The sequence below is a fragment of the Procambarus clarkii genome, chromosome 93 (genome assembly GCF_040958095.1).
Source record: "Procambarus clarkii isolate CNS0578487 chromosome 93, FALCON_Pclarkii_2.0, whole genome shotgun sequence".
Lineage (NCBI taxonomy): Eukaryota > Metazoa > Arthropoda > Malacostraca > Decapoda > Cambaridae > Procambarus > Procambarus clarkii.
This window is the reverse complement of record NC_091242.1, coordinates 1,565,571-1,589,216: the sequence shown is the minus strand read 5'-3', so window position 1 is coordinate 1,589,216 and position 23,646 is coordinate 1,565,571. Positions and strand designations below refer to the sequence as shown.

The window sequence follows — 23,646 nt, the reverse complement described above, 5'->3', positions numbered from 1 at the left end:
CTATTCTCTCCATCCCCTCAGTGAGGATAGTGGGGGTTGTACATGCCTGTCTTCCCTACCAACGCCCTTCCCTTCAGTAATAGCAGTTCTCTCACACGTGGTGGTAGCTAGGGCTGGCTAAATAATACACACTACATAATTGCTCCCAGTTTCCTACCTTCCTCTTTCAATCCCCACCCCATTTCCCCATCCCTTCTCCCACATTTCTCATCCACCTTTCCCCATTCACCCCTCTATATCCCCATTTTCCCCACCTGTCTTTCATTCCCTTTCTTCCAGAGGAACAAACACTTGTTTATTGTTTATATTTTACTTAGCGTGTATATCGTTATTCCTATTATGTTTTGTATTCAACTACTCTGAACAAAAAGTTCCAAGTAGCACAGACTATGGTGAGGCCGTAGTGGACTTGCCTGGCACAGGAGCGGGGCTGTAACTATATATTTATATCAGTTTTAAGGTCATAGTGTCAATAGAGCGAGTGCTCTTGGAATCCTAGTGTGGATTTTTAGGGTTAGGCTACATGTAGCGCGCGCACCACCTAGTTCTCTTTCACTTTCTCTTTCTTCCTGGTTCTATAAATAACTTGGGTTACTGACACTGGAACCCCTCTCGTACAGACATTATGATGTCTGCACTATGTCATTTTCTCGTTCATCGGTTCACTTTCATATTTCCACTGGTAAGCTTTTTCTTATTGTCTTCCAGGGTGATCATGCATCTGCCTACCTCTAATTTGCAATTCACTCAATTTTCTCGGGTTTGCTGCTTTCCGATTTTCTTATTCTTGCCAATAGCTCATGAGTGAGCTTTCTTTAAATCTTCGCGTTCAATATTCACACGAATAGTGAACATTGGTCCTTTGTTCTTGATAGAGTTCTTGTGTCACCTATCTCTCTAGCACCTTTGTTTTTCAATGGGGCTGTTCTGCACCTCCTGCCTTGCCTTTTGGCTGGTTGCATGTATGTTATTTGTGTACATATTAGGAACCAGTCCTAATATTTTCCAGGTGTAAATTATTTTGTACTTCCCGCCTGCACTTCTAGTGAATACGGATTTAAACATTTTACGCAGTTCCACTAATTTCGATGTTTAATAAATGGATTCTAATAGTAGAACTTTTCAGAAAATGGGAATAAGACGACAGACACCCAGGATAATTTATACTCCCATAAAATATAACGAATTACCAATAGTCTTCCGTTTTCCCGTTTTCTTCTTATAAACCATTCCTACTTTGCTGAATTATTATTATTATTTTTAATATTAGCAAAGATATATTCTAAACTATAAGAAGAGTTAGAGGATTTGTCAAGGAGGAGCTGCCTCGTATGGGCCAATAGGCCTTCTGCAGTTACCTTTGTTCTTATGTTCTTAAGAAGTATTTACGTGTCATTAAGATCCCTATGTCGTAGAATGGTTAGTCAAACAGGCAACTCATGACCTGTTTACGAGCACTAACTTTGGATAGAAGCTTAGCCAGAGACCAGGTAGTGGAACAGGCGATTCCTGAAACCATCACAAAATATTTGAGCACTGCTCTACTCCCAAAGCTTTGTTATTGAGGTCCCAAAGCTAGCTGACATTTCATCAAAGACAATTGACTGCTGAAAAGATGCACTCTGCCCTAGACCTGATACCAAGGTGTTTGAATTACTTCAATATAGTTAGTTCTCCATATTAAATCAATAATAGCAAATACAAATAGTGAAGCACAACAAGACCTCGTTAAAGGTGCAAAACAAGCAAGTGTCTGGTAGGCACAAGAAATAACATATCTGCGTTCGTAGGCAGATAACTAAGCTGGGGAAAGATGTCTGAAGATCGATGATGGTGGGAGTAAGACAGCCGCTCACCCACGAGTTTCCTCACCAACTCTCGCAAGTTCTCACCAAATAAAACGGTGCTCGACCTCTGCTTGAGGAACTGACATAGTAATAACAACAAATAACATTAAATATTGTTATTTTCAATAAAGCAACCAATACCTATGTAAAACAGTATTATTTTCATAGCGAATTATGGTAATACAGTAATGCAATTATGTAGTTGTATGTCATGGTACTCGTAGTGGATTGATATATACACGCTTTATTTCACGCATGCAGTGAAGATACTCTTACAATCAAATAATTAAACTACATTCTGCTAAAATCAATCATCCGTGTAGTTCTGTAGACCATGTAGACGATCTTCCCGTTGATTCAATTGTACTAAAAGCATTCTAGCTTACTTTTCAAGTCCTTCGATGCAAGTAGAACCAGCTACCTCGCCTAGTTCATTCTCATTTTTTGGGGGGTCCGTCAATGAAATTATATATTTTTTTAACTCCCTTATTAACGGAAATATGTCGTTTAAATTTAAAAATATATTGAACCTCTAAAGGTCTATATAAATTAAAGGTAATTTTAATTTAACCCATACGTCGGCTGAAGCGATATTTTTGCCATCAGACATGTATCATTACTGTGCCCTTCGCTCTCGGCTTATCTTCCACCGTAGTGTCAAGGAATGACCTTGTTGTCCGACACGCGTTTCATGCCATTCTGCACATAACTGGTTTTTCCAATGCCACAGCTGTTCCATGGGATTAACGCCACAGCTGTTTCCTGGTACTGTGTATTATTGGGTATGAATCATTCTTGCTAGTATACCGGCGAATCCAAGACGTTGCTCGTCTTGTGTCTTTCTGCTATCATATTAGAATCCTGAATTATTATTCTAAGAGTTAGAAGAATATTCTTAATTCGGGGGTATAGCCCCATTGGTTTAGCACTTTATTTTGTTAGTTACTTAGGTTTTCTAGTATATTTCGTCTATGTAAGGATATTTAATCATTTCAAATCCAGTAATTTATTTAATTTATTCATTTCAATGCCCAACTAATACAGTTGTGTATAATTAAGCCTTTAGATAGTTATTCTGTATTTGTTACAGAGAAAGTCGAAGCTTTGGAAAGTTAAAATAAACCATTGGGTGCTATGACTTGCAAATAATGTTTCTTGTTTGAAATAATTTACTTATAGAATGTACTCTTATTTAATATTCTCAGTGTAGGTCTTCAGCTAAATGATACATGTTAGAACCGAACAGCAAATATAAACTTTAGAAATTCATATTTTATAATTGGCAGTCACACAAGCATCTGTTACTGTATAAACATAAATATGCTCTTTGTAAACACATTATCTTTATGTTTTGTGATTTGATCTTGGTAGCTGCCTTAAATTCCTATGTAGTTGGAAATAACGTAATACATTCACACTACTTTGGGGAAAATTCAATATGCAGTGTATAAATGAAAAAAAATATTAAACAAGTAGTTAAAATAGCCTACGCCTTATGTAGAACAAAAATTAGTGAAGAAATGCGTGGTAGGCCGAGCCTTTGGATTTTCTTTAGATTGATTGCAACACTGCAATAGAAAAATGTAGTGTTGCTTCAAGGTATGATTGAGTTTAATACTTCCATGTGAATCTTAGTGCTTCCGTACTTGTGCAGTAATTAGGTACTGAATTCGGTACGGAATACAGTATGAATTCACGCACCTTGAGTGATTTCGTCAGTCTTGTGTAGGGTGAAGCGTTTTGGCACGTTTCCTCACACCTAATGCCTCTGTACACCTAGCAATAAATAGGTAGGTATCTGGAATTTAGTTTACTTGTTGTTGTGAGCCTCTGTCCTCTCGGGGTTCCCTACGTCATTAAACTGGTGTACTAAATAGCCCAAACCTGGCCTAACCGAGGACCCACGAATTGAAAACGGGACATCGTGAAATTAGACTTCAGGAAATTGAATTAAAAATTGGACTTGAATTAATACTGTGCAAAAATTGGTATTTACAGATACAGTGCTGTATATTAACTTGTATGGTTCGTTGTTATTCATGTTATCTTTTATATTAAAATTGTCATATGAAATAGTCGTCCATGCTTAGAGATAACATTTAGAACCATAAAGACGCCTCGGGCCGGGCTTGGGGAGTAGAAGAACTCCCAGAACCCCATCAACCCTCGTTCTGGGAGGTGAGGTGAGTTACGGGCTCACCATAGCCCGTGCTACTTGGAACTTGTTCCGAGTAGTTGAATCTATAACAACAACAACAACATTGAGGAACGTTTTACGGGCTATTCATGCCCGTGTCACCTACTGGTTGGCTCAATCAGTCAATCAGAGAAACTTGATTCCTGAATCCTCTTCTTGTTTGTATAATTGCTTGTGCACTAATTGCTAAAAAATACGTAGGCCTAGTCTACTGTATTGCAAATGTAAGATTCCTTCACATGTCCCATTTTTTGTTTTGGGTCCTCTGGTAGGTTAAGGGAGGACACTTTAAATTGACCGTTTTCTTGAAATTGGGAAATCTAAGGAGGACGGGCTGCATTTAGAGGCTGGGCGAGTATCTCCAACGCACGTCCGCCGTTGGGATGTCTTTGACATCTTGTCCATTCACGGCTCATATAACGCCTCTTGTCCAGTCTGGCACTCGACTATCTATGACCCTCATCTAGCCCATCGTTGTCACCCCCCCCCCTGGGAACCTTTCAGTCTGTCACCCGACCCTCACATTGCCCACAGTTTCCAATCTGGCGCTCTCGACTTTGATCCTCGTATCAAAGGATCTCGCCGTTTCGTCCATATTACCAACGACACACCACATTGCTTACTGTTGATCAGTGTGGCTCCCACTCGTCTATCAGCGACCCTTGCGTGGCCCTTTCGACCAGTCTGGCATTCTGATGTATTACAAAGAGCAGCTGTGCGGCACTACACTGATTAAGGCACGTTATCAAACTTCCTCGACATGACCTTTACAGCATAACAAAACTTGATATCTTATCAGCAAGTAGCCAATCAGTATAAGGGTTACATTATGTTTTGGTATCGGTCCACAACATAACTTGACAAGCATCTAAGGCACAGCGACCAAAAGCTGTAACAAATAATTTATAATCATTTGATTTATGTTGCGTCATGAGACCACAGGAGTGGCATTATGCAAGTGGCAAGCCTGTACTTCCCAGTTGGGGGGCCAAACACAAGGTAGTATATATTAATCCGTGCGTGATGGTATCAGTAGTCAGCCCGTTCTCCTAAGGTTTCACAACGTCAAGAAAGTGTCGTTCTAAAGGGCCCTTATCCTAACTTACCAAGAGGACCCAAAACAGAAAACGGGATAGTATGTCCATTTCGCGAGCCGCCACCATTTAATATTAGGTTAACTACCTGGTTACCTTGTGGTTATCTTGTGTTACGACGAATTTTGGCCTTGGGTAAGGCGTGATTTCGTAAGGTAAAGTATGCGTCAAAATGCAAACGCTCATTCGGAGGACAGGTTGCAGTAGTATAGTAAGTAGGAGAGTTAGTTCTATGCACATTCATCACTTGCCGAATCTGAACCAGTTTCATGGTACTGAGAACGTGTGTTGTTATGCTGCCAGATGCTTATTAGCAGTCAGTCACACGTTGGCTCATCAGAAAAGAACTCTGAGCACGTTTTAATTTGAGCTGTAGGCAAGCATTGGGGATTGGCGGTTGAGCTGCACGCAAGCCCTGAAGATTGGCTAGTGAGCAGTGGACAAACACTGGAGATTGACGGTTGAGCGGTTGGCAAGCGCTTGGATATTGACGGTTGAGCGGTTGGCAAGCGCTTGGATATTGGCGGTTGAGCGGTTGGCAAGCGCTTGGATATTGGCGGTTGAGCGGTTGGCAAGCGCTTGGAGATTGGCGGTTGAGCGGTTGGCAAGCGCTTGGAGAATGTGGGTTGTTAGGTAGGGCCGACTATTGATAATGAATAAACAGTGGGCTATAATTAAGTATTCAAGGAGGAGAATTGAGGGAGAAGTGTGAGGGGTTAAGGTATGGGTAAACGCTGCAAGACGAGGCTTGAACCCAGGCAAGGTCACAGTGTCAAGAGGTTTAGCTACAAGCTTGCAGGGCCTGGCAAGGACACGCACACCCCCTCACCCCCCCTCATACTTCAGTGCTGTATCCGGCCCCCCTCTCCCCCCCCCTCCTCTCTCTCTCTCTCTCTCTCTCTCTCTCTCTCTCTCTCTCTCTCTCTCTCCTCTCTCTCTCTCTCTCTCTCTCTCTCTCTCTCTCTCTCTCTCTCTCTCCCCCTCTCTCTCTCTCTCTCTCTCTCTCCCTCCTCCCTCTCTCTCTCTCTCTCTCTCTCTCTCTCTCTCTCTCTCTCTCTCTCTCTCTCTCTCTCTCTCTCTCTCTCTCTCTCTCTCTCTCTCTCTCTCTCTCTCTCTCTCTCTCTCTCTCTGTCTGTCTGTCTGTCTGTCTGTCTGTCGCCTACGCCTAGTTTCATTACCTTACATTTACTCGGGTTAAACTTAGTAGCCATTTATTGGACCATTCATTCAGCTTGTCTAGGTCATCTTGTAGCCTCATTCTATCTTCCTGTGTCTTAATCCTCCTCATAATTTTTTGCATCAGCAGCAAGCAATGAGAGGAACGTACAATGTGTGTGTGTGTGTGTGTGGGTAGTGTTCGAGCGCTTTCCTAATTGTGTTTTCGGGGGTTGAGATTCGCCTCTTTGGTTTCTTCTCTCAACTGTCAATGAACTGATGTACAGAACATTTTGGTCGCTATCATTTTTAACATTCCAAACTGCGTAATATGCGTATGGAGTCCACACGTCTTAAGAGTAATGTGCCTCCACCACATCACTTCCTAGTGCAATTATTTTCTTAACGACGAGCCTGGCCTCAGGCCGGGCTAGGGGAGTCGAACAACTCCCAGAACCCTATGCCCTAGGTATGCGTACGGCCACGTACGGATAAGTTCGCGCACGTACGCACGTACGTGTACGTGTGTAGGATACCGTGGGCAGAATATCCTGGCTGGCCGGATGCTGTAACAAGGTTTCACAGCCTCCTGACTGCTGCACTTGGCGTGTATTCACCACTTTGTTTTACTACCTTTGTGTTTAGGCTATACGGTAGACTAGTCAGTTGTGCAATCTCAAAACGACCTTGATCCTGTGTCATAATTTCTCATGTTACTTTAGAGCCTGGTAGTGTTAGCAATGTTACTGGGAACAACGGAAAAATAATAAACAAATTTTTTTCCGTTTTTATGCAACCTCTATCAAAGATATCATTTAAAACAATATTCAGAAAATGAGTTCTATGGAATTTTGAAAGAGCAAGTTGCGTGATGCATGTCACTAGTGCTTTATCTCCTGTACTATACCAGGATAGTACCAGGTATAGTACTCCTGTACTATACCTGGTATATTACCAGTGTAGTTACTAGTTATTACTGATAGTACCAGTGATGTACTATACCACGACCGGGCCGCGGGAACGCTAAGCCCCGGAAGCACCTCAAGGTAACCTCAAGGTAGGTGATGACTATTTTGGTTACCATTTGTGGCACGTGATAGTGACAGCCTGGGGGGGGGAACAAGGTCACTGAAGGTCGTGGATCAGGTGCTGGTGTTGTGTTTGGTAGGGGGAGGGGGGAGGAGGGAGGGAGGCGTTACCAGCTGCAATTGTTGCGAAAGTAAAGTATTGATGTAGTTGTGAAGTACGGTATAGAGTTAGTGTATGAGGAGGGCTTTAGTTTAGCTTGTAGTCGTAACATTTACCCTGTTAACATTTACCTTAGTAGTGTATGAGTAACATACTGGCAGTGGTAGCGAAACATGCCCTTGTATTGGTGTTTACCAGGAAAATTAAGTGCTACGGCCAACCTTACCTTGAGGTTACCATGAGGTGATTTTGGGGCTCAGCGACACCGCGGCCCAGTCGTCGACCAGGCCTCAAAATATTACAGGCCCCCCAAGTATTACAGGTATTATAGACCCTCCAGACTACAGTAGTAGACAAGTCGTCCACCTACTGTGTAAGGAAGTTGACACGTCGTCCACCTACTGTGTAAGGAAGTTGACACGTCGTCCACCTACTGTGTAAGGAAGTTGACACGTCGTCCACCTACTGTGTAAGGAAGTTGACACGTCGTCCACCTACTGTGTAAGGAAGTTGACACGTCGTCCACCTACTGTGTAAGGAAGTTGACACGTCGTCCACCTACTGTGTAAGGAAGTTGACACGTCGTTCCACCTACTGTGTAAGGAAGTTGACACGTCGTCCACCTACCTGTGTAAGGAAGTTGACACGTCGTCCACCTACTGTGTAAGGAAGTTGACACGTCGTCCACCTACTGTGTAAGGAAGTTGACACGTCGTCCACCTACTGTGTAAGGAAGTTGACACAAGTATCACATGGTCGGTGAGTCGTGTTCTCGCCAATAACTAGCAAACCTAGCCTCCAAAGCTGATAATACCTATAGCTACTATGAATGGAATATACGAAATATGGACTGTTGTATGCAAACAAAGTTAGCTTCGTATTATAGAAAATACTCCAGTAGCTATAAATAGTATTATTTTTTTGTATAACAGGATGAAATATGGCATATTAAAAATACGTGATAACATTCTCTCTCTCTTGCCAGGCCGAACTTGGGGAGTAGAACTCAAGGAATCTACTACTTTTGTTGAAACATGTAAACACACGAACGTGTGTGTGTGTGTGTGTGTGTGTGTGTGTGTGTGTGTGTGTGGTGGGGGCTTAATTATTTTCAGTATTATGAGAACAGATGGTTGCATATTTGTAATGGGAATTAGCTGTGCATCCAGGAAACGAGCATAGCCAACTCAGATATCATCTGTAGCAGCACGACATTCAAAACTACACCCCACCCTTGTGTGTGTGTGCATATTAATATTATTTGAATATTTTAAAAACTATATATGAGTTGAAAGTTGTAGTAACAGTAGGAGCTGAAACTAACTCTGCAAAATTGGCTAGGCTAAGAAGCCCTGATGTCATTGTCACTATGGACAGGGCAGTTTAGTTTAGTTCATTTATTATGCACCCCATACCCATCCCGTGGGCGGTAGTGGAAAGGGTTACAGAGGCACATAATGGGCTCAGGGACTGAACCCCACAATTCATTAACTAAGCAAGTTACAATCTGGACAGGGCATCCTTCAAGTTTACCACTTAAACCATAACTTACGGGTTTACTAGTAAACAAAAAAGTGAATCATGTCGTATGTCTGGACATTCATGCTCTGTATATGCGACATTCTGTGAGCGTCAGAAAAGCACAAAGGAAGTTGTTGATGGACTTTTGGTATTTGTCACTCTTCCCATGTTGTTGCCCTCACACACCCCTCAAGGTTCACTGGTGATAATTATGCCAGAGGACGACAATCAACAAAGTATGGTTTTGACAGCTTATAACGGAGTCGTCACAATGTGCAGCTGAGCATTATCTTACAAGGACAACTCATGCCCTTGGACACACATTATTAATAGTAGCCTAAATAAAATTTGATGACAGTGTAACAAGGACGTGGACATTGGGCAGATACATTAGAATATTACTATAATGTCAATACAGCATAAAAAGTTCTATCCTAGCTAGGCTTATTAAAGCCTAGCTAGGATAGAACTAGGCTTATTAAAGCCTAGTTTTATCATGGTACGGGGCAGCTTACACTATTCGCTATGTTGTTAACAAGGCTAAGCTGTATAAATTGCAGCCTAAAGCATGACAATTCGTTTAGCTTGAGTTAATTATTCGGGAAATTAACATTAGCTCTGCCGATAATTTGATTGAGATAATTTACATACCAGTAAGAAAGCATACACTCAAGTATAATTCCGCTAACAAGATGAGGTGAGTAAGTTGTAAAAATAGGGTAACGAACAATAGCAAGGTCATGAGTATTACTTGATGTACAGATGCGTCATGATGTACAGATGCGTCATATTGTACCTCGTCATGATGTACCTCGTCATGATGACGCCTCAGGCCCTAGCCTTCAAAACGGCCATACTATTGTTGTCCCCCTAACTCCCCTTGCCACTTCGGGGGGGGGTATAGGGTGTTTACGTAGCTTCAGGGCACCAATCCCCCCCAGCCACAGGGCATGGCGAGAAGGCACCCCTAAGCATACCTAATCACCCCTTTTGATACCTTATCAAAACACAAACTAAAATACACATAAATGGCAGATCTCATCACAACCCACAAGAGTTAAGATGATACTATAACACACAATAATAACCTGAAAAACAAACATCTATTCTTTATCGTCTTTGGCACACTCTTACACCATCTTCACTGATGTGCTGTACCATATAGTTACACATAATTGTTATCAGTAAAAACCCATGTATCTCCTGTCTCTTCATATTTATTAGGTATATCATATGTAATTGATTTATTGATAGGTGGTATTAAAGTCTCTCATGTGTGATGTTTGAGTTGGCTGTTGTTGTTGTTTAAGATTAGATTTGCCATCTTAAGATTTAAGATGGCAATGGTGAGTCTGTAGTGGGACTTACCTGGCACAGGAGCGGGGCTGTAACTTGGTGATGTTGAGTTGGTGGTATCACTGGTATTATTCTGCTAGTCAACAGTCCACCTCAGTACACAACCCATAGACCCTAGTTGTTGTTGTTGTTATAGATTCAGCTATTCAGAACCAGTTCCAAGTAGCACGGGCTATGGTGAGCCCGTAGTGGACTTACCTGGCACAGGAGTGGTGCCTCCATAGACCTAGTGGAGATACTGTACTTATATTTCTTAAGATGAGATGGCCGAGTTGGAAAAGCCAGCAGTTCTCCAAGTTATTAGGCAAATTATTAAAGATTGTTTATGTATGAGGTACATTATATTAAACATAGAAATGTCGATTTTCTTCATAATACTAGCCAAATAGCTGTACGAATCGTATATAAAAAGTTGGTGTTTAGCTAGTGGAGATTCGTACATGTTTTAACAATAGCTTAGGTATACTGTACCTCGTGTGACGACTTACACTGAATTTTGTAACTAGGTCATCAAGATTGTAACTTAGCCAAATGAATTGTGGGGTTCAGTCCCTGGGCTCATTATGTGCCTCTGTAACTCCACTACCGCCCTCAAGATGGGTATGGGGTGCATAATAAGTGAAGTAAACTGACTAACTACTGTACCTTGGACCCGGTGCCGATTTCGATAGTTTTGTGCTCTCAATACCCAGTAGGTATGGGCTAGCGCGCGCGGATGACCTCAAAAGTGATGGGCTAGATACTCTTATTGGCAAGGAAATATTAAAACTAATGATTACATTCTAAGCTTAATAATAAATGTTGCGCTCTAACTAACCAAGCTCATTGTAACCATTGTATATGATCATGACAGACATCCACTTGTATGTACAATGATTTCATAATTCTGTCTAATTTTGAATGCAAGAAAGATGCGTGGTAAAAGAACAGGTTTTTCAATACTATACAAATGGAACTTGTAAATATGCAATATTATATTTCACTGTTTGAAATATAATATTGGCCTTTATGATGTATTATAATGTAATAATATATTTGCTTAGCTCCTGGTGTAATGTAAGAGAATTAGGCTGCTGCAGGGGGGGGGGGGTGTTAAACGTTCTAGTACGTCCGTCCTATTGGCTAGATGTTCAAGAAACTGCCGACTAGTATGCCTTTTCTTAACCTACTAGAGAACCCACGATCAGAAAACGGGACATACGTCATTTCACGGCCACTATCATTTTCTAGTGCGAGTTTTTTTTTTTGCCTTGGGTAAAGTATACGTCAAAAGGAAGTCGTGTTATTAATTTAAGGAACGGGTTGTTCTAGACACAAATTATCACAACTCTGCTTCATAATCTACCAACTGCAAGACCTCTGGAAGGTGTGTGTGTGTGTGTGTGTGTGTGTGTGTGTGTGTGTGTGTGTGTGTGTGTGTGTGTGTGTGTGTAAACAGTATGGAGTGCTTATTGGGTGGGTGCCACACGGCAAGTGGCAGGGGACGAGGGAGGGTTTTCCAGGGTTTGGCTTCGTCCTTGAGGGCCCCTCTGGGTCGTCCCTGACCATGGGAGGGACTGCACCATGCTCCCTTCCCCCCTCCCCCCATACCCGTCCCCACCAACTCCTCCACCCCCTGCCCATCCGGTCCTCTAGTCCCCAGTCATCCTCCCCCCCTTCCCAACCCCTCCTCCTATCCCCCACCTGTTGTTGTCCGGGTGGTGGAGATATTGACGTCTGGGCCTTCCATGCATGTAGCTCATGTAACATTTATCACAACCTTTATTGTTTTTAGCGTGTACAACTGTTTCCTCCGGTATTCTACACAGGCACACGAACAATTGAGACTGTCAAACGTACCATTGTGTGTTTTTTTTTTACCAGTAAGGTTCAAATATACCTTCCTGGTGTAATGTTAGAGACTCTGGTAACATTCTCCACCGCCTGGTTGAGCTGGCTTCAGTTATAATGATGGTGAGGCAGAGTTCCTGTTGGCTTTTATCATGGGCAAAAAATTCCTACATTAATGGGGAGTTACATTGGAATTCGACATGTAATCCTTTTGTGTATTTGACAAACACAATACATATAAACAAAGTACAAATAGCGAACGCATGCCTAAACATTCATACACACAATGTGCGATATATATATATAGATATATATATATATATATATAATATATATATATATATATCTATATTATTATATATATATATATATATATATTATATATATATATATATATTATATATATATATATATATTTATATATATTTATATATATATATATATATATATATAATATATATATATATATAATGTGCATCAACGTATAAAAATGTGTATATGCATAAATATACTGGATGACCTGTGACATTAAATTCATCAAAAGTTATTAAAGGTAATCCAGTAATATCGTTAGGAACCATGACCAGACTTGCATAAGATCATATGAACAAATGTAACTGCAGAAGGCCATTGGCCCATACGAGGCAGCTCCTATTTATAACCATCCAATCCCACTCATATACGTTTCCTGAATCCACATGCAATCTAGATACAACCCGTTCTCGCAAATTCGTAAAGTCAATATTGACTTATTAACTACGTGCATAGGTGATATACTAAACATAATAGATACCCTTAAAAAGATTCATAGAAAACACCGACCTTACCTAACCTTGTTAGTATCTTAAGATAAGCATCTTATTGCTTCGTAATTACAATTATTACTTAACCTATACCTGTTATAGGTTAGGTAATAATTGTAATTACGAAGCAATAAGATGCTTATCTTAAGATACTAACAAGGTTAGGTAAGGTCGGTGTTTTCTATGAATCTTTTTAAGGGTATCTATTATGTTAAGTATGTCACCTATGCACATCTTTAATAAGTCAATATTGACTTATTAAATTTGCGAGAACGGGTTGCTAGATACACGCGTCGAGTGTGTGTGTGCCAACGGCATAAATTTCTCGTTGAAATTTTGTACATAGATTTTATTTGTAATTTTACAGTGCGCCCCCCCTGCTACAGCTCATAGAGAATGTTCAGCTTTTAAAATGTAAATTCATATTTATTTGGAGCTTAATATTAACATGAGCACAGCAGACCTTGACAGAGAACTGGAATAAGTTCATTCCATGCTTCACCCCACGTACTACAAATACAAATAATCGCCCAACAGAACCTAAACACCTAACCTGACCAGTGCCTAAATATGCACAATATGCTAACATATATATATTCATTTTATATTTGAGAAAGGTCCTGTTTTTAATGAACATAATGTTAAAATTTATGAATGCATCTTTGGGGTCGACCGCTGGATAGAATGGACATGGGCCGAGGACGGTTGAATTGTAAGTCGTGAGTAAAGCGTTTGTCATTCATAAAGTTGATAGGTTCAGCGGCTGCAGGGAATGAACATTTGGCCATTGTTGATGAGGACTAGCTGGTATTTACCATACCTTGTGTTGGTTGGGTTCGGGGCTTGGCATCCTCGCGGCCCGGTCATAGCCCAGGCCTCGTTGCTGGACTGGTCAACTAGGCTGTTGGACGCAGCTGCTCGCAGCCTGACGTATGAGTCACAGCCTGGTTGATCAGATATTTTTTTGAGGTGTTATTATTATATATCTCCAGCCTGCGTTCAAGAGAATACAGATTTAGTCATTTTAGTCGGTCCCAATAGTTTAGCTGTTTTAATAAGTGGATTCTAGCCGTAAAGGATCTCTGCACGCTCTCCAGGTCAGCAATTTCTCCAGTTTGCTAACTAATAACAACAAATTTTGCATTAATTTACAATGAGCAATGGAACATGTTCTCGAAAGCTCCAAACTCTAAACTAGAGCCCCGAAGGTTTAGGGAACAAGGTTTGATCGACTTGAAAATGGTCCAGGATGGACCGAAACGTCTGTCTTCCCTTCACTTTCTAGTGTGTGGTCTGGTCAACATACTTCAGCCACGTTATTGTGACTCATCGCCTGCATTTGGGGAAACAATTGTGCACTGGGTTGTGAGAGGTCTGTTAGCCTAATAGGTTTCTCCCTTGTAGTGCATAAATCGCGTAATTTTATTTTATTGTCGGAATGGAAGACTTTGGAAAATGTGCAAAATAGCTCTTAAGTTGCTTTACATACAATGCCTTAATAGGTTCAAGACGGCATGCTTCAGCAATCTCGTGTAACCGTTGGTGTCCATATGTAGTGCTGTTCCTAATGCAGTATCTTAAATTTATCATTAAATTTAGTTGAAATATAATTGACAACAAAACTCAGAACGGTCTGTAAAAAGAAAACGTGATCATTGGCTAGAATCCTTCCGTGATATTTCAGTCGGGCTGTGGTGCCTGCGCCGGACTGTGGTGCCTGCGCCGGACTGTGGTGCCTGCGCCGGACTGTGAGCTACCTACAAGTTGCTTACCAAGGTCACCATACCACACGGGAGACATCTCCCGTCACGCAGGGTTGCTAGTCGCACCCTCCACAGATCTCCAGTATCAGCTTTTGATACTGGTAATGGCTCAAAGGGCCACCACTTACGGGCTATTCATGCCCGTGCCACCTCTTGGGTGGCTTAATCTTCATCAATCAATCAATCACCATACCAAGTCTTAACTAAGACCAGGCCGCGGGAGCGCTGACCTCCAGAACCCCTGCAGCAGGAATCTATGGATAATTGTGTTATAATCATAGTCAATCTACTATAGATATTGAAACCTACGTAGACAGTATAATCAGAATAGGCAAAATTGTAATTAATTTTGGTCAAAATATAGTGTTTGGTCAAAACTGTTTTGCCTCAGATGAGGGTGGAGGCGGAAACAAAATGGACCAAAAAGTTTCTTTCACTATGATGCCTCCGTTCACCTAGCAATAAATAGGTACCTGGGGGTTAGACAGCTGTAACGGGCTGCTTCCTGGGGGTGTATAACAAAAAAGGAGGCCTGTTAGAGGACTGGCCTATGTCAAAGTCCTATGTCAAAATGCGACATATTATAACGAAAACAGGTTGATGTGTGCAGGTTCGAGTCCTCATGTAACAGGACCATAGTCCTGTATACCAAAACTCTTCTGCTAGATGGGAAGATTAATATCACACAGCTAAGGCTGTATTTTTCATCACGTTGTTAATTTTCGTTCAAGTATCCTCAAAGCCTTGCTGCTCCATAATGGGAGAAGTACCCATCTCTTCCATTGGCATACTCGGTGCACTTCAAAGAGGATTACAATAGCATCAAGACCTTGTTGGATACCTTGAACTATGATGATTACGGCTGGGAGGTCATCGGAGACTTCAAAATGTTGACATTCCTGATGTGTCTCAAAGGCGGTTTTACCAAGTTTCCCTGTAGTCTTTGCCTTTGGGACGGCAGGGGGCGCCAAGGCACACTGCCACGGGCGGAACTGGCCACAGTTGACTATTATTATTATTAACATCTTTATTGACCAAAATTAATTACAATTTTGCCTCATCTGAGGATTTTAATAAGTCTTATTAAAGTGAGGATAATGCTGGTATTCACTGTCACGCAGGACAGAGGAGTCATACATAAGACAATAGGTCTAAACTGTAGGCTGACGCACATATATATCATGGTTACAAGCAATGTTTTAATGTATGGATATGTGAAAACTTTCTATTGTGCACTGCCACACAAGGGCAGGGATGGGTTCATAAGTGATGCAGCTTAGAAGTAATATAAATAAAAATTGTTCTTCATTCTTTAAAATGGACCAGCAAAATTTTGGATAGTTTTCTGTAGGGAAGGAACAACATCAAATGAGAGCCTCTGGTGGACTCCCCGAAAAGTGCTGATGCCACCACTTCACATCAAAGAGCCTTATGAACCATTTGTCAAACTCTAGGTAAGAGGTCGGTAGCCATGACGTGCCTTCACGACTACTGCTTCAAACCCGGTGTCTTGTCTTGGCAGACTACAGATGAAGAAAATCTTAGAGTGCAAGGAATTTCTCATGAAGCTCACTGGGAAGGAGAAAACTGTTTGGAGCTGTAGGAATTCTACATTCACCATCAAGAGGTATCCTTAATGATACCCTCATTATATCCATTATCCTTAATGCTCATCTTGATAACTTTAAGAACATGGCAACATTCTCCGAGCAAAGCGAGTGCTGGCAAGAACACTATAATGAGAACATACATAACTGAAGACTACTTTTAGGGTTGAGTAATTAAAGTAATTTACAGTAGTCGTAAATGTCTAAAAGCTATTTGTGGCTGTTTTTGTTTAACTTAGATATATATACATATTAATTTTGTTTTATGTTTTTTCTGACAACGTAAAAGACGCAAATTCATCCATTTTCTCATTGGGAATAGGTTATATATCAAAATATCACGGTCCTGGTCACAAAACAAAGTTTTTTTGGGAATAATTGTCTTTGGTATAGGTTTTGGGCATAAACTATTATGAAATGACACTACCCACGAACAAACGTTTTCTTTCATTTTAGGAAATGTATATGTTTCTCTCTCAGAATGTTCGGTAATATGTTTATTGCTTGTGATGTGTATCTATGTATGTATTAACACGATGTACTGAACGGGGTGAGAATGGCTTGAGCTACCTCATCCCTTTGTGTGTATTTTACCTCAATAAACTTATTTCAATTCTTTCATTTTAATCGAAGCTAATGAAACAGCTTCAAAGGTAGATACGGCAAGAAACAGAAATAACGGGACACTACATTAGACAATCTACAGTTGGAATGTTGAGGCTCAGGAGTTCGTGTTCGATCCTACAAGGGACACGAGTAAAGTAATCGACAGATTGCTGGCGAAGGTAAAAAAAAATGGGGAAGGAGGAGAAGCAGGCTCCGTTTACTTCGTATTTTTTTATATACCTTTCGACGATTTCCAGGATCAACGTCCTCCTGGTTAGTGGTCTGGTCAGTCAGGCTGCTGGACGCATCTGCTCGCAGCCTGCAGTGTGAATCACAGCCTGGTTGATCAGGTATCCTTTGGAGGTGTTTATCAAGTTCTTTTTTATTACCCCCACGAGAGGTCGGCTAGTTATGCCATTTATGTGGAGGAGAGTTGAAAAATCATGGGCCCCCTTGATGTTGATAGATACCTGCTTGATTCCTGCTTGATGGGGTTCTGGGAGTGCTTCTACTCCCCAAGCCCGGCCCGAGGCCAGACTTGACTTGTGAGAGTTTGGTCCACCAGGCTGTTGCTTGGAGCGGCCCGCAGGCCCACATACCCACAGCTACAGCCCGGTTAGTCCGGCACTTTTTCTAGAAAAGAGTCTAGTTTTATCTTGAAGATGTCCACGATTGTTCCGGCAATACACAGAAGTCTGTGTACTTATTGCACCTCTGCTTTTCCACGGGGCTATTCATCTATACTATATCCACTTAAACACAAACAACACTATACTGCTGGTCCTATGGACCCACTCACATTAAACCACTATACTATGTGTAAAGGAGGAAATGTATGTTTATCTCTCAGAATGTTCGGTAATATGTTTATTGTTTGTGATGTGTGTCTATGTATATATTAACACGTACTGAACGGGGTGAGAATAGCTTGAGCTACCTCATCCCTTTGTGTGTATTTTACCTCAATAAACTTATTTTAATTTCAATTTCACTATACTATAACCGATTTTCTTTCTGCCTCTCTCTATCCATATTTTAAAACATGCAGAGGATTGGGGTGGTATTTTTTAATTAAGAATATTTATATTGTTTGTAAAGATTCCTGACAGCTTAGTAGAGGGAAGACCTTGAAAATGTCTTGTGCTATCCGAATCCACTCAATAAAATATCCAAATTCTTGGGATAAGTTTAAAATTTTAGATCTGTATTATTAAGAACGCAGTCGAGAGATACATAATAATTTACACTTGGAAAATATTAGAGGTGGAAATAACGGCACCAAGAGACCAGGAGGCATAGCAAGACGTGCAAATAGCTCCATTTGAAAATTAGAGGTGCAATAGGTACTCTGAGAGACCATACTATCAACGGCAAGGAACTTGATAAGCACCTCCAAAGGACACCTGATCAACCAGGCTGTGACTCATACGTCAGGCTGCGAGCAGCTTCGTCCAACAGCCTGGTTGACCGGTCCAGCAACGAGGAGGCCTGGTCGATGGTCGAGGACCGGACCGCGGGGGGCGCTAAGCCCCGAAATCATCTCAAGGTAACTCAAGGTAAGGTAAAGACCCAGGCTTTTCAACACTCCCTCTAAACGTATGGGGCACAGCTAGTCGAGCTCTCGCGGTGTTTAAGAGAAAACTTGATAAACACATCCAAAGTGTACCTGACCAACTGAGCTATGACACGTCCGTGAGACTGAGCAGCTGCGCCTAACAGCCAGCCTGGTTGACCAACCAGGAGGCCTGGCTCTGGGGACATTGATCCCCGGAGCCGACAACAGGTATGTAGGGTCGGCGGTCGATACGGGCTATTCATGCCCGTGCCACCTTTTGGGTGGCTTAATCTTCATCAATCAAATCAATCCTTGATGGTCCAAGTGGTTGGGTTTCAAAGTGTTATATAGTCATACTGCTTTGGTGCTTTTTCCTGATAGTTCCTCACCTTCGTCGATCAGCTGCGATCGAAACGTCTAATTATTGTATTATTACTGTTATAATCATTAAACATCAAACATCATGCCGAACATTGCAGAGCTGTATTTTGATAAGCATGTCTCAACACAAACTGCTTAGTCACCACGGTTTAGTTGGGTGAGGCGTGTGGCAACAATTGAAATTGAAATAAGTTTATGAGGTAAAATACACACAAAGGGATGAGGTAGCTCAAGCTATTCTCACCCCGTTCCAGTACATCGTGTTAATACATACATAGACACACATCACAAGCAATAAACGTATTATGGAACATTCTGAGAGAGAGAAACATATACATTTCCTTGTGGCAACAGGTATGGAAGACGGTGTGGGGTGTGGGGGACGGGTGTCTAGGGTTTCGTGTAGTCATTTGATTGAGGTGAATGAGTTAACGGTGGTGGTGTGGTAGGTGTTGTGTTCGGCTTTACTCTGGATGGCGTCGCCTACCTTCACACAAACAGGACAGCTGGGATTTAATTATTATGAGAGATAAACTTGTCGTAATTTGCGACGTAAGTAAATCAACTTAAGTATGAATTTAGAAAAATTGAAGTGTGGGGGGAGAGGGGGAATTGTGCATATTGGTCTTCATGAGGGATTATGTTTGCTTTTAGAATCAGGTTAATTGTGATTTAGACACTTCAGTTTTAGTCAAGGCGTATGGTAGTGCCCGGGAGGGTAGTAACTACAAAGGTTAATAGGCTGTGTTAAATACTGACTTTCATTAGGCTTGTTCCATCTTTGTACAGGATTGGTTAAAATATGTTGAAATATGTTCCATGATGGTGTAGAAGCGATCATTTGCTCCATAAAAAATATTAACGGACAACACCAAAGGAATAAATGGTAAGTAGAACAGGGAGCCTTGTGAACAGTAGACGAGGTTGGGCCCGCGGGCCGCTTCAAGCAACAGCTTGTTGAACCGAGTTATCTCAGGTCGAAAACTCTCGAGACCCTCTCCAGGTATGCTCCATGATGTATGAAAAATTGGTAAAAATTAAATTGGTCCAGTTAGGATAATCGCTGCAGGAAGCGCTGTAATAACAAATGTTTCGTTGAAATTTTCATATAAACTTGCAATTTTTAGCCTAAATTCAGGGGTGATATGCCATTGTTAATGGATAAAATTGGTGCATTATTTAGTGCACACCATAGTTTAGTTAATTTATTATGACCCTCAATAATATTGAATGTTAGGATAGTTAATTATATTGTTCCAAGACCTGCGTCTCCACAGCCAGAACGCATATTAGCCTAAAGGTTTAAAGTTAGCGTAATCTTGTGGGAATGTTACTAACTGTGCGTAACCTTCCTCTAATTGTGAAATCAGCATAGATGTGTATCTAATTGTAATGAGCCTAAAGTAGTAATGATGAAATAATATGGTTCTCAAAGAGGCTTTATGCCATCTAGGACGGATAAAATTTTGCTGACAGCCCGGCATGTGGCAGCGGTAACCTTGTGTCTGTGCAGTTACTTCAAAGATAAAGGCCATTCTCAGGGTCTCGCGAGGTGGGTTACTAATAGCTTTTTCCATCGTGGTATTTAATGTTATTCTAACGTTTTGTAAAGGTATTAAATTCGGTGATTATACATTGGCAACCTATGTTTTTGCAGTTCATAATCACATTCATGAAGCACATAGAAGTACGCGATACATAATAGGAAACCTCATTTCCCACGGAAGATATGCTGCAAAATACAACAGACATAAAGTAAATGCGCCAGGTAAAATATAGCTAATTCTTGGTGCAGAAGTGGCTTTATTTTTATTTTAACGTGGAATGAAGGGACTTATAGTTGAACATTTTTTATTTTATATCGGGCCCATACATAATAAATGGTTTCATTGGAGATCTTAAAATCTTCGATACTTTTTAGATATTGAATGTTAATTTGTCAGTGTATACGTTTGGTAACGTAGTATTTTTGTGGCATCATTGCCATTTTTTTTGATGGGCGACTATAATAGTAGTTATAGTCGTCTCAAATACGATATTTAGGAGTATTAATAATGGATACAGGTATTAATATAACTGACCGGAAACACAAATATCCGATCAGATGATGCCTCAGGAATCCAAGGGTACATGACTTTTGTAGCATATCGTAGCCGAGTAATTTAGGGGCGTGTGCTTCAGATTACCCAGTGTGCAGGTTCGAATTCTCTTGGCTCCTGCCTCATTGAGGCTAGCATAGATCAGCTTGCCACACCACTTACAGTGCCATGCCTAAGTTTATGAATGTCAATGGAACTAATATAATTTTACACCCAGTAGGCCAAGGTCAGTTGGTGCCAGTCTTAGATGAAGCACGCATTAATGTTAATTCATTAAATTTTTTGTATGTAGTTTACCATTCGTGTACTTAGCACCGTAGCTTGTGTAAGTGTGTTGAGACTTGGGTATTAAAGAGTTTAGGCGTGGCTGAGGGAGGCTGGTGCTAGGCTAGTTTCAGGAAGTTGGTTAATTATTCACCTTTGCGACGCAAATCTCACGGTTTGGCTACCCTCCTCACATGGAATGTGATGATGAGTATGTAACTTACTTGAATGATGTATTTGCGAGTGTACATTGGTTATGTGATATTGGAAATATAATTGCCACCTGGCATCTTGGACGGCCCTGGCGGGCAAGCTAGCGCTCTGGTGCCCCCGTGTTCATAAATACGAACCAGTATTCTCGCGTTGTTGCCAGTGGCGTGGCCTATGTTGAGGTTCCTCTAGTGCATTCTCATAGCCTCGTATAATACTGATGCTCACCACTGTCACAGGTGACCGCTTCTACGTCTAATTTGTATTCTTAAAATGTATCATGACATCAGGTATAGATAGGTAAGGGGGGGGTGGGGGTAGTGCCGTGACGAGTGCGTCGTGACGGTATGAGGCTGCCCGCCCCCCCCTCCCCATAACTTGACATTATGCCGAGTGATGCCACTCGTATAACTGCAATAGAACCTACTTAACATGCATATATAGGACCTAAACTGAAGTTAATATGAAAATCATTTGCCATCCCGTACTTGGCTATTAATGCTACTACTACTTTGCAGCGTTCTTAATAAGGTTAAATATGCAGCCTATCATCAGTTTTAGTTGCTACTTTTGTTTTTCTTTGGGTTTTATATTTAAATTGTATATCAGGTTTCGTAGTGATTGAATTGACGTGATTTGATGTAATGATACGGGATCCTCAAGAACGGGGCGAGTTGTGATTTGTGTTCTCCAGTGACTTAGTGTCTGTCGCCTCACCCCAATGTGCATGACTCCAAGTTTTGAGGTTGACTGTGTGAAGCGGATGAGCGAGGCTGACCAGCTGCAAGGTGTGTGTGTGTGCAACCATGTTGTGTATTTGATTCGCAGGAACTTTAAATGATCAGCTCGAAGAACGCTCTAAAATCACGTAACGAAGCCAATGTATTATTGTCGCCATTAATGATTTTTCGTGCCTGTGGGTGTGAGCGTTTGAGTGAGCGTTTATGGCATTCAGCTCACCCACAAGGAAACCGATTTACCACCAGTTGGTCATGTGTTATGTTTTGCCTTTTATTATTTAGTTATAATTTACAACCCAAAATTAAGTTAATGATATGCACGTATTCGTCATAGTATATGAGGCCTTGCAGGGCTTTCAATTGTGACTTCATATTCCCAAGGCGAATTAAGTGTTATTCCACTAGCAAGCGATAGCGATACATTACAGTAATTATATTGGACTGTAATCAAATACTTGTTTTTTTTTTATTTAGCCTATTAAAGTTCCACAGAAACTATATTTGGGATCTTGATTCAATATGCTTTAGAAGCTTAGGTTAATGTTGACATCCCAAACTCGCCTTGGATTTGGTGACCTTACCTTGGGGTTACCTTACCTTGGGGTTACCATACCTTGTGTTGGTTTCGGGGCTCAGCGTCCCCGCGGCCCGGTCATCGCCCAGGCCTCCTCGTTGCTGGACTGGTCAACCAGGCTGTTGGACGCGGCTGCTCGGCAGCCGCCGAACAGCAAAAAAAGATACAGTACCTGGTTGATCAGGTATCCTGGTCAGGTTAAGTGTGTTGATGTGTTGTAAGGTAGTATTATCGACATAAACCAAACTACATTAGCAGGGATAATCCTGGATAAGATTTTTGTTTCAAAGAACTCCATATACAAATTGCTCAAATCTTATCCTTGATTATCCCTGGTAATGTAGTTTGGTCTAGGTATGTTGATATTTTGTGATTATAGCCGTGGTGACCAAGACCAAACAGTTTTTCGTAATGAACTTAATTCTTTGGTACTTTCAATAAAATTCACAAGTGAGAATGAGGAGAATGGTACTCTTCCGTTTTTGGACGTCATGATTCATAGAGTCAATAGAAAGTTCAAATTTAATGTGTATAGGAAACCTACCAACGTGGGGTCGAATCATCATAGTGAAGTTAAACAAGCAGTATTTTCAGGAATGTTTCTTCGAAGTTTGAGGGGTATGCAGCCCTGCGTTTTTTGATGAAGAAATTGCTAAAATATACGAAATTGGGAAGAGTTTAACAATACCCTAAGATGTTTTTGGATTGCTCGTTAGGACAAGCTAAGCCTACGTTTTATAGTCATTGTCCCCAAAGCGAAACCAGAAATTAGAAACTCATCGGTGGTACCTTATGCGATGGGACTTGGAAAACCTTCGCCCGGTTTTTAAGTAACTTAATATCAATTTGGTGTTCA

The 23,646-nt window shown here is 41.2% G+C and overlaps 1 protein-coding gene across 4 annotated transcripts in view; it reads left to right on the top strand.

Annotated features, from left to right (window-relative positions):
* Positions 1-23,646, top strand: part of rdx (BTB/POZ and MATH domain-containing protein rdx) — a 61,218-nt gene that overhangs the window by 7,631 nt on the left and 29,941 nt on the right. Inside the window, exon 1 of one of the 4 annotated variants that reach the window (XM_045728717.2) lies at positions 19,344-19,455. The exons of the other annotated variants lie outside the window; for them this stretch is intronic. Coding sequence (XP_045584673.2) covers positions 19,426-19,455 — 30 coding nt within the window. The 5' untranslated portion in view covers positions 19,344-19,425. Of the gene's footprint in view, positions 1-19,343; positions 19,456-23,646 lie in introns of those variants that run through there. 4 annotated transcript variants of the gene reach the window in all.